Source organism: Candoia aspera, chromosome 1 (assembly GCF_035149785.1).
Source record: "Candoia aspera isolate rCanAsp1 chromosome 1, rCanAsp1.hap2, whole genome shotgun sequence".
NCBI classification, from domain to species: domain Eukaryota; kingdom Metazoa; phylum Chordata; class Lepidosauria; order Squamata; family Boidae; genus Candoia; species Candoia aspera.
This window is the reverse complement of record NC_086153.1, coordinates 220,503,927-220,516,517: the sequence shown is the minus strand read 5'-3', so window position 1 is coordinate 220,516,517 and position 12,591 is coordinate 220,503,927. Positions and strand designations below refer to the sequence as shown.

General features: G+C 41.6%; 1 protein-coding gene across 1 annotated transcript in view; it reads left to right on the top strand.

Moving 5' to 3' along the window:
- Positions 1 to 12,591, top strand: part of GLI2 (GLI family zinc finger 2) — a 253,350-nt gene that overhangs the window by 164,860 nt on the left and 75,899 nt on the right. Inside the window, exon 3 of the mRNA XM_063288804.1 lies at positions 4,511 to 4,616. Coding sequence (XP_063144874.1) covers positions 4,511 to 4,616 — 106 coding nt within the window. The remainder of the gene's footprint in view (positions 1 to 4,510; positions 4,617 to 12,591) is intronic.

The window sequence follows — 12,591 nt, the reverse complement described above, 5'->3', positions numbered from 1 at the left end:
ATACAATTTTAGTCTCCCTTGTTCCTTCCAGCTTTACAGGTAAGAATATTCCCTCTCACAGATGTCACCTTGGAAGATAAAAATTTAAAAGCCAGGAGAGCTTGAGAAGCCAAGAGAGGGCAAAACAATTGCAGTAAGCTGTAATCAGGACTAAAAAAAGCATAAAGGTGTAAATCCAGAGTGATTTACTGATAACAACATAATAAAGAAATGAGAAGCTATGTTGTCCTACCAAAGCTATGTTGTTCTTGCTCGCTCAGAATGACTAGGCAAATAGAGGCACCACTGATTGGGAAGGGATCACTCTCTGGTTGCTTTCTGGTGCCACCCACTCCTGCAGATAGGAAGGATCTGTTTGATTGGCCTGCCACAGGAAACTGGTGGATCTATCAGGTTCCAGAGGGAGCTTGGGGTTTTCCCTAAGGATCTGGTGGGCGGCTCAGCCTTGGTTGCACCCTGGAATAGATGAAAGTCTGAAGTCTTGGACTGGATGGCTCCTATGTGGCCTCTTTCTGTGTGCCAGTCCTGGGTGCCCCTTGATTTTCTGAGGAGCTCCAAGAGCTAGAGGCAGAGTGAATCCAACCAGAGTAAGAGCCCATTTTGGAGCATCTGTCATAGGTGGCAAGGGCAGTGAAACACTGCTATTTCTCCACCTTATTGCATCTTCTGATAGCCACCCTGTGGCCCTGTTTAGGGTGACCCATTCACTGCTGAGGAGGGATATGCCACAGAACTACTTATAGGGCCACGGTAATGAATATTCACACTATCTGGCAGGTTTTTTTTTTTCCAATCTGTTCAATCCTATCCTCAGAGACTGTCTGAACAAGTCCCTGCAGTTGTTTTGGCAAGATTTCAGAAGTGATTTGTCATTGCCTCCTTCCTAGGGCTGAGAGGGAGTGACTGGCCCATGGTCACCCAGCTGGCTTTGTGCCTGAGGTGGGAATAGATCTCATAGTCTCCTGGTTTCTAGCCTGGTGCCTTAACCACTACACCAAACTGGCTCTCATCTGGCAGATAGTCACTCACATTCACTTGGAGATGGACTCTGACAGGGCAGGTCCAAATGAGTTGGCTGGGGCAATGTAGAGAGTAAAGGAGATGACCTTGACAGAGAGATGGAAGATCTGTTATCAAGGCAATTAGCAGATAAACATTGCAGGAGCCCAGATAAGAGGGAAGCAGTCCAAAAGCTCTCTCTGACAGACAACCCCCAAATTCACATGAAGATAAAAGAGAGAGGGATAGAAGCGCATTCAGACTTGCAAGATTCTGTTTAGCCAACCTTGATAAAAGCTGTTTTAGGCACAGATGGAGTGTTGTGATGTTATCTGGACAGAGTTTGATTCTGTGAGTCCCAATAAAGTGGACAAGATCCTCCAAACTGTTAAGTTCAGCCATCTCTCTGTTAGATCCAGGCCCCACCTTGGTTGTTAAGGTGGCCTGGGAGGTGACCCATGGATGGGTCTGTGCAATTGTATCAGCCTCTTTGAGGGAGGAGGTAGTCCTCCTGGCCTTGAAGGAGGTGGTGGTGCACCCACTTCTCAAAGGGTCATCACTGGACCTTTATGTTCTGGGCAGTTATTGTCCAATTTCCAACATTTCCTTTATAGGGAAGGTTGTTGGAAGTGGTCAGACAACAGTTGCAGAGGGTCTTAGAGAAAATGGATTATCTGGGCCCATTTCAATCAAGTTTCAGGTCAGGATCTAGAACAAAGACAACACTGGTGTTGCTTGTCAATGACCTGTGGCAGAGCTGGGATGGTGGTGGTACACCCATCCTCATGCTCCTTGATCTCTCAGGAACTTTTGATATCATCAACCATGGTTTCCTTCTGAACCAGCTACAGGGGACACTGTGCTGCAGTAGTTTACCACCACCCTCAGCAGTTGGTTCCAAACAGTGCTGACAGGAGGGGGTGGATTTGCACCCATGGTCCCTCACTTGTATGGTGCCCAGGGATTAATTCTCTCACCCCTCCTGTTTGAAATGGCTGGATGAGGTTATCTGTCAATTTTGGGTTCAGTATCACCAATGTGATGATGCCCAATTGTACATCTCAACCCCAGACTGCTAAGGTGTCTGCCTTCCCAAGTAGACCAGACAGGAAACATGACCAGATGAACTACTTCGACTTTATTGTATGACTACATTAACAGGATCTTGCAGGTGTGGAAGTACAGATCTCCCACCATCTCTTTTACAGCCTGATAAGTTAGGGAGGTTCTTTTCTGAGTTCCTTTCTCCTCCTGTTATGCAGCTGCAGGCTATACCCTCTCTTACTTGATCGTTCCCTGGGCAGCATCTCTTACCCCTCCCCCTCCCAAGGTCATTCCCACATACCAATGCATAAGGTGGCTCTGTCAATGTATTGACCCAGGGTCTGGAGGCTGTTTGGGTCTGGATGGGGAAGAACAGACTTTGACTCAGTCCTGACAAAACTGTCAGGTAGCCGTTTGGGCTTCCTGGATCAGGGATGTTTTCACCTTTGGTCTTGGATGGGATTGCACTTTCCCATTTGAGATGGGTGAAGTTCTTCATGAAACTTTGCTCATTTGCATCCACTAGGGCCTAGGCCTGTACTTTTTATTCTGGAGGATATTTGCTTACCAGAACTAGTGTGCCTTTGAAGTGCTCAAATCAATTTTTTATTGAAGTGTATGATCAGTTACATCCATGGGATTAATCTAATCTGGGAGTAGCTGTAAGTAGAAAAGAACAGTCTTTGCCAATTCACTAGTTCTGTTATAGTTTATGACAGGGTTTCTCAACCAGGGTTCTGTTGAGAGGTCACTAGGGGTTCCTGGGAGATCATGATTATTTTAAAAAATATTTCAAATTTGGGCAACTTCACATTAAAGAGGTAAGTTTCGTTCTTTATTTTCAGTTAAAGAGCACTGTTAATGCATATATACAGACCTACACATGAAACAAATACGATAATTTTGTAACTTCTGGCCTATATCTGAGCCTGAATGCGCAGAGATTCCTGAGGCCTGAAAAATATTTCAAGGGTTTCTCCAGGGTCAAAAGGTTGAGAAAGGCTGGTTTATGATGATTTCATTCCAACTCTCTCTTCTTTCACAGAAGCTACTAGAAGATCTCTTGCTGTATAAATTCATTTATATAAGTTTAATAAATAAAAAAGAAGATCCCTTTTTGTAACAACTTCCTGGAGGAGCTAATGTTATGAAGGCTGCTGGTTAATTACTTTGTGGTATCCACGAATTATCCTTTTTTTAGGCTGCAATCCTGTTCATACAGTAGTTTGCCTCTGAGAAATCTCAGTTAATATGGTGGAAATAACTTTTGAATAAATGTGCATAGGATTGGGCTAACAAAATATATATCTCAAGCATTACTCATTCTACAACCTTTTCGTTCTGTAGGAAGAACCACACTTCTATGGTACTCACAAATCTGCACTGGTCAAGTATCTACTTTGCAGTGCATCTTCTTTGTTACATGAATTGGGGAATCTGCCAAGGGCTATTCTTAATAGGACCGTGCACTGCTTGAGACTGTTTCAAAAAGGTGTTTTGGGGCACACAGGGACGTGAGCGTAGCACTTCTCTGCAGCTCTCTGCCCAGGATCATGGGAAGATGCAGAGGGCAGCTGCACAATTGCACCTTTTTGAAACAATTCAAAGTAGTGCATGATTAAGCCCAGTTGTATAAATGAGTGTGATCTGGAAATATGTAAATTATATCTGTGGGTGGATGAGTGTGCTCATACATAGTATGAAGCCTAGCCTACTGAAATTCTCATTTGTTGGACAACTCTCACCTGCACTCATGGCTGTACTTTGACAACCACTAATAAATTTTACAATAGTTTTTATAAGTCAGAGTGCTCTCAGGCCACTTTCTTCGGATGCAGATTCATGAATGAAAACAATGTGGGCAATTCAGGCTGCTTTTTCAGAACTGGAGCTGCAGGTCCGCTCTAGCCAGTGCGTCTGATACGCAGACTTCACATCTGTTCTCTGCTTGTTTTTCCCTACCTAAGTAAATATTTCCAAGTTTCGCACTATGTTCATGACTGTATTTGTGTGTGTGTGTGTGTGTGTGTGTGTGTGTGTGTATGCAGTCACCTTTTAGGGAAAGGTGCTTCAGCAGCCACTCCTGGCAGTGGAAATGATGTGGCTTCTGCCAAGCTCTGTCAACTCTGATTTGTGTTAGGAGTCTAGCATTCCTTGGTGCTTCCTATCATCTCCCTGAGTTCAAAGAGCCCTTGGTTGCTTGTCTTTGTCAAAAACCCTGTAGGAGATCTTTTATGTTGAAGATGTAGGATTTCTCCCCATGACTTTGATTATTTATTCATTCTACTTCTCTGGTGTACTCTAGGGCTGCTATCACTAAGACCCCTTGTCTGCCTCCGCACTTGCTCTAAAATGCATGGAGCTTTACTGCCTTTGAAACTATGGGTTTAAAAAAATAAAACAAGATACAGTGAAGAAGGATGTGCTTTTTTTTTTGAAGTTCTTTTTCTTTTTTTCCCATCCACAGTTCCACAGCATATTTTTCCAGCCTTCCATTCTCCTTTGCCAATTGACATGCGTCACCAAGAAGGAAGATACCATTATGAACCTCACTCCCTTCATGCGATTCATGGGTGAGTCTTGCAAGTTCACTTTTATAGCATAGCCTTTCTTTCTTGCATTTTGCGATGGGGAGAAGAAATTTGGCTGCTACGGCTGCCTTCCCCAACAGAAAGACTGAAAGGGTTTCTCAACAGCCTTTGGCTGAAGTTCTGGAGATTATGGGAGCTGTATGGTAGTGCGACATCTCTAATGGGCAAACGAGGGGAAGAATGTACTAGTGTAGCAAACAAGGCATTTTTATTCAGTGACCAACTCATCATATTCCTGGATTCACCAAAATGTGTTGTTTTCTCTGTATATGTTTCCTAACCTGAATGCCCTGAGATTTGGAAACATTACATTATATAAATCAAAGTGATATGTGTTTTTATATATACTCTGTCATTCAGATATGTGAATAATTCCATTGCTGGTCATCTGTGTGATTATATGATGGGAGATCACATCATAGTGTCTGAGTGCGTTGATTCATAATCGGCATTCTAAGGATATGCGCTCTTCTTTTCCAAAAGACGTTTCTAGTCCTTTCCGTTGCAGAAGTGAATATGGGTAATATCTGGTTCGATATTAAATATTAGATACCTGGTCAGTGGCTGGGGCTGGTGTCACAGGAACGTCGATGAACCAGTGAATGTCAGTCTTCTTATCTGCTTGGTCTTTCTAATTACTAGCCTAAGTTGAATAAGTTATACAAATCTGCAAATATATGCAAATGAACCGATGTGCTATAGCGAATTTAAGAGTTCCATGTAGATGGATGGATCAGTGACATTCACTGCAATCAAGAGAAAAATATATATCAGTGAGCAAGAGATTATCCCATGGCACACAATCCCACTGGACATGGATTATTTGGAGTGCTATTGTGACTGGAAGCAAGTGTTCCCTCTGCTAATACTTTAATGTTCTGCATTTACATAATCCACATTATGCATCTGGAAAGATGAATTCTGTGACTTGTAAGCATTGTACACATGAAGTACACGTGCCTATTTAGTTTTCCTGTGAATGGTCTATTCTGCGGGTATAGAAGGATTGATTATTTAAACACCATTTTGCATACTTTACTCTGGATTGCCAAGGCAAGTGGAGTTATGAGGGATAAAGGGTCACCCCCCGCCACCTGAAATATTAGTCTTTCTGCGTTTGAGATTTTAGCCAATATTCTTTCAAGCACACTTTTGAAGCCACTTTTGAAAACTTAAAAACAGCAACAAACAATTGGAGATTCTCAATTATCTGAGCATCATATTGTAGCTTATTTTTCTGTACCGCACAATATGCTTGCCATACAGATGAACTTGTTTGCTCTTTCTATCCCAGTCAGCTCTGGATTAGAAGTGCCGTTCATCAATATTGCAAGACTTCTTCAACGTCTCAGAGGCACGCCAACCTTTCCGATGAATTTGTATTTCTGAGTCTTTCTCGCCTAGTGATAGAGAAGGATTTGTTGTAAAGCAACACAAGACTTTGGAGAGAAGGAAAATGTCTCCTGAGAGAGGCGTCAAGGGGCTCCTTAGCTGCTTCCAAATCTTGCAGCATTCGGGGGGGGGACCCTCTTTTCATCACAGCATAATGAAGAGCTGCACAGCTGAGGGGGTTTCCTCCCCCTTTCTCTTCTGGAATGCTATTTCGGGATATTCCCCCTTTTTGAGGAGAGGAACTGCTGTGAGGATGAAGGCAGTCTGAAGGCCTGACAGCTGGGCAATTTCATGCGATGAGGAGCTGTGGAGGTCTTTGAAAAGGGTACTAACTGCTTCATTGTTGCACAGAAATATCAGGCACGGTGCCTGGGACAGAATGTGCTTCTCTGGCTGTTCAGAGTATCCCTTGGTGGATTTATCACAGCCTAGCAAGCTTGTTGATTACTGCAGCAAAATGTCCCATCAAACCGAGTGGGTTCATTAATAAAACCTGAGCCGTATTATTGCACATGAGACAGCAGAGAGAACGCTGTGAACTTTTAATTTTTTTGAAGGAAAAGGGGGCACCCAGTATTGGGGAATGTTCCCTTCTATACAAATGAAGCATCTAGCAGTTCCTAGTACAGGACAGCTCTAAATTACAACTTTGTGAGGCTCAAAAGTAATCTCTATGGAGTTAATTGGGATTTACCTGAGAACAGGTCTGCCTCTAAGTCCTTGTCCTCTGAAAATTCTTCTGAATATGATGGGCTTGTCCTATGAACAGAGCGGAATCATCCAGAGTATCCAGGTGAAATCTGCAAATCCAATGCACGTGAACAAAAAACAGATCTCTTGTTTTTAAATTTCTAGAGAAAGGTATCATTATACAAAGAATTACAAATCAGAAATTAATATGAAGCATCACAAATATGTACAACAGTGTAGGTACTGCACTTAGACTGAAAGAAATTGCTGGGCACCTCTAATAGGTTTGTTGTTGTTTTTCCTTCTTTACTGCTCATTTATCCCAGAAATTCACAGGGTTCACTGATTAATTTTATTAGATGGGAATCTGGTTAATCCATGATTACCACTGAGACCTCAAATACACTGTAAATCAGCCAGTCTATCATATATTATCTTATTAAGCAACTGAGTCTCTCTTTAGAGATTCATTTAGGTTAGTGACATGTAATGCTACAAACCTCCAGCCTCTAAACAGTCAATGCCCCGCAAGGGCTGTTGTGCTCTTTGTTAATGTGTTTAGTTAAAAGGATGAAGGCATCAACACAGGCCAGCTCACCTAGTAGAATTCCTCTCCCTGATTGAAATGCGCATGTTTAACCAGATTTATTATATAGACATAAAGTTTCAGCCAAATAAAATAAAATGTTGTTTTTAACTGTTTAAAAAAGTGACATCAACATTTTCAGTTTACTTTGGTACTGGAAGGCCCATAGCAAGAAGCTGTTAGAAATCAGAGGCCTTTTCTGTCTCCTTGGCAGAAAGTGCGGTGTGGAAGTCAGAGAGCATGGCTTTCATTGATTCCAGACTGAACACAACTTAAGAACAGGCTTGTCTGTGTGCTTATAGACAAACTTGGCCAAGAACGAGCCGGAATACACCCCGTAGATGCAAACTGATAGGACAACAGGCCAGGAATAAAAATGTGAATGTGGAAGAATTCTATCATGGGTCCTTCTGCTTCAGGAGGATCCATGGTGAGAGCAGCACTAGCAAAATGAATCTGATTGGCTTCCTTCTTCCCCCCAAAAAATTCTGTGAGGGGGCCCTGGGCAGCTGGACTTGTTTTATTGAATGAATTAGATGGCTGGTGCCTCTTTGTCTGTAAAAGAACTTTAAAATAACATGCATTTGCAGTACCTTGGGGTTCTTTACCTAGGCCCTTCACTTTTGCAGTTTTCACGTTCCGTCAGTATGAGTATGCAACACTGTCTCATTCCCTGAATGAAGAAGTTCAACCCCTTGATGATCTGGAGACTTTTTCTGTGGATTTGTTTTAAAGATATTTGGATTCACTTTGTTTTTGGATTACTTTGTTAATCTTTGTCGATCTGCCCTGCAAAGTAGACAGTAAATTACTCAAGAGAATAGTTCTTCCCACTGAAGGCTCTTCTCACTTTATTTTATTTTGTTTTGTTTTGTTTTATTTTTAGTATATAAAAAGAAAAAGACACAAAGAGGAAAAAAGCATACATACATACATAAATACATTCATACATACATATATTCTCTTAGTTTTTAAACAAAACATTAAATCTTTGCTACATGGCAGTTATTTTTATTTTGATATTGGAACTATTGGCCTAATATCATATTAGGCAACTGAAGGACATTCTGGACATAAAATTAGAAGAAGTGTGGTAGGACCTTTTCAGATGAACATAGTTTATTAAAAGACAGAAGCTTTTGTGAACTGAGGCTCACTTCATCAGATGTTTATGCCTTTTAATAAAATGTGTTTGTTTGGAAAGGTACTACCAGGCTCTTTCTGATTTTTGGTTACCATAGACTAACATGGCTCTCCTCCTATCTGGGTGTAAAAGTGGCTGAACACAACCTGCTGTTATATGCTGATGATATAGTATCCTCCTGGAATAATTATTGTAAAGAAGTCTTTATTTGTAAATTTTTCAAATTGTTTATCTCAGATTAATATTGATATTGAGAGATGGTTAATCTCAGTGAGTTTAGGAGTATAGATAACTGTTGGAAAAATGAGTATCAGTTCAAGACTCAGTAAATAAGTCCTTATAATAACCAATTCAAAGGAAATCAAAGGAGGATGGAAGTATACTGAAACACTATATAGTAGAGATTTCAACATCCAAGATACCTTAGAAGATATTCCTTACTTACAAGAACCGCTAGTACTATAAGATAAAGTTAGATCAGCACTCTGGTCACTACCAAGTCAGAAGGCTACAGGGAACTGATGGAACACCCACTGAAATATGGCAGAAGAAGAATAAGTCAAAATTCTAACCCAGCTATGCCAGCAAATCTGGAGAATGACACAGTGGCCAACTGATTGGAAGAGGTCAAACCGCATTCCAATACCAAAAAAAAAAAAGAGGGAGACTTAACAGAGTGTGCAAATTATTGTACAATATTCTTAATTTCACATGCTAGCAAAATAATGCTTAGGATCATCCAAAGCTGGTTAGAGCTCTATATGGAAAAAGAGATGCCAGATGTTCAAGCTGGCTTTAGGAAAAGCCAAGGAACATGATACATTACTGCTGATGCACATTGGATAATTGAGAAAGCCAAAGAATACCAAAAAGAAGACAGTATGTGTTTCATTGATTATAGAAAAGCCTTTGATTGTGTTGATCATGTCAAGCTGTGGAAAGTGCTCAGAAAAATGGGGATCCCAGAGCATCTCATTGTCCTCATGAGAAACTTATGTACAGGTCAGGAAGCCATAGTACAGACAGGACATGGTGAAACAGACTGGCTCCACATTGGCAAAGGAGTGCAACAAGGCTGCATACTCTCCACTTATTTATTCAACCTATATTTGGAATATACTGTATATTAAGGGAAACTGGATTGGAAGAAGATGAGCATGACTTTAAAGTTGGAGGAAGAATCATCAATACCATGCACTATGCCAATGACACTACCCTGATAGTGTGAGGTTTGAGCCCACTTCTGACTCCAAAACGAAACTTATCCGGAGTCAGAAGGGGAAAACGAAATTCATCAGGAGAGAGTTGAAGAAACTGAACCAGGAAGCAACTCAGGAGAGTGGGAGAATTTGCAAATGCAGATTGGACAAACTCTGAAGGGGGATTTGAATCCTCCAATCAGCACTCGAGACAGGAGAGCCAAGAAGCACGCGAATCAGAAGGGATCTCGATTGGCTGCAGGAGAGAGAAGGTGCAGGAAGGATCAACTTAAAAGGCAGATGTGAGAAGAGCAAGCTGCCGGAGACAACTGATCCTTTGAGCTCACAACCATTGTGGAAGAGTCCTTACCTGCGTCAGAAGCCTTGCCTGTAACCAGAGTGGAATTGGCACCAGCGTCTTCTACCTCTGCAGATTCACCTTCTGCACAAGCTGCTCCAGTCGAGTCTCTCCTTGCCATCCCTGCCAAGCACAGCCTTGGGTCTAGCTCTGGACCTTGTCACCATGTTCCAAGGCATTCCAGGTGTGCATCCAGCCTTGCCTTTAACTCTCAGCCTTGCCTAGAATCTCCAGTCCAGTCAAGTCTTGCTTCCAGTTCTCAGCCTCGCCTAGACTCTCCAGTTCAATCCAGCCTCCTTTCCAGATCTCAGCTTTGCCTAGATTCTCCAGTCCAGCCCAGCTTAGCCTCCAGAGCCAAACCTTGCCTAGAGGTTCCAGTCCAGTCCTGCCTATCTGCATGCCAGTCCACAGATCCTTGCCTCCAGCTTCTGCCTTGCCACGCACTCTAGCTTCACCAAGCCTGACAGCATTGATCAGAGAGTTAGCGGAATTCTGCCTTGCTGTTCTGCCACAGACTGATCCTGCAGCCTTGCCTGTTCATCCATCATTGCCTGGGTGGTCTTGATTGGAATTGCTTTGCTTTTATTCACCAGGACTTTACTACTGTAAATAGTTGTTTTAAATAAAGATTTTTGATAATAATTCTGTCTGGCTGCCTCATAGTCTGAACAGGACATATAACCAAAAATGTATAGGTTCTGCAAGCCCTAGAAGGAAAAGTCAAAGAGCACAGTGAAAAAATGGGACTAAAACTAAACATAAAGAAGACCAAACTAATGACAACAGGTCGAACAACCAGCCTTAGAATTGACAATGAAGATATTGAAGTGGTGGATAGCTTCTGCCTTTTGGGATCAGCCACCATTAGTAAAGGAACAAGCAGTCAAGAAACATGCAATATACTAGCACTTGGTAGAGCAGCCATGAAAGCCTTGGAAGAGATATTCAAATGCTGTGATGTCTCTATACGTACAAAGATCAGAATCATTCAAGCCATGGTATTCCCTGTGACACTCTGTGGAAGTGAAAGTTGGACTTTAAAGAAGCAGGATAGGAAGAGTATTGATGCCTTTAACTTGGGTGTTGGAGAAGACTCTTGAGAAGACCATGGACAGCCAAGAAAACAAACAATAGATCATTGAACAAATCAACCCAGAGTTCTCTCTCAAGCCACAAATGACCTACTTTGACCACATTATGTGAAGACCCAGCTCTCTGGAGAAGATTCTAATGCTGGGAAAGGTGGAAGGAAAGAGAAGAAGAGGACAACCAGCAGCAAGGTGGATGGACTCAGTTACAGTGGTGATGAGTGCACCATTGGGAGACCTGAAAGACCAGGTTAGGGACACATCGTCATGGAGAAGATCTATCTATTTGGTCACTAGGAGTCGAAAACAACTGGATGGCACATAATCAGTCAGTCAATCAATCTGTTACAGTAAGGCCTTGATCTAACAGACCTGTGGAGAAAGGGTTCCATTAAACCCAAATGAATCCAAATCAACATCACTGAGGTCACTGGCATAATGAGATCATTGAAATGATTATGTCATTTGTATCAATTTTTGTCATTTGCATAATGCCATAATTGCTCTTTTTATATTTTTTGTATAATGAGGCAAATGTCATAAATTGACACAAATGACATAAAAATGTCAATTACCTCATTGTGCAAATAACATAAATTGTTGGCAGACTTTGGAAGCAACAGACTTGTATGTTATATCAAGGGTAAAGTCTAAATACAAATTTAGTCCACTGAATTTGAAATCTGTTAAATACGGATCCATTAAATTGAGGTTTCACTGAACTGCTATGTAAACAATCTTTGCGGTGGGGACAAAAACATTGAATACAGATGTCCTTAAAATTGCAAATGTACTTAAATTTCATCCCCAACTAGGCTTTTCATTTTTAAAAAAGATGTGCTCTTATATACTTCTTGTTTCTTTACTTCCATTCTTAGCCAAAATTGGAAAAACTGAACATTAGGCCTGGGAAATTCATAAGGCTGCAAGAAAGACTGGGACATCATAAAAATATCCAAAAAAGAAGGCAATGGCAAACCATTTCAGTATTATTGAAAATAAAACTGCATCATGAATAGAGATGAGCTGGGTTGGCTCAAAGACCTTTACACACACACACACACACACACACACACCAGTAGTGGGAATTAAAAATGGGAAGGGGTCCTGGCAGCAAAAAGTTTAAGAAACACTGGTCTTGAATTCTTATTCCCATAGTGGCCAAACACATGCTCATGGGAGGCCCCAAGGTAAGATATTTATTTATTTGATTTATATTCCCACTTTTCTTCAGGAACTCAAGGCGGCATATACAGTCCTCTTTCATCCCATTTTCCCCATTCACATCAATCCTGTGGAGCAGACTGGGCTAAGAGAGAGAGACTAGCTCAAAATGGCACAGGGAGCTTCTGTTCATGGGGATGAACTTGAACCTTTGTCTCCCTGATGTGAGTCCAACACCTTCACCACTACAGCACGCTGGCTGAGTACATCACTGAGGATGAATACAGGAGCACCAAGATATGAGAAGAGTAGAGTGCATCTCAAATCTTGGCATTA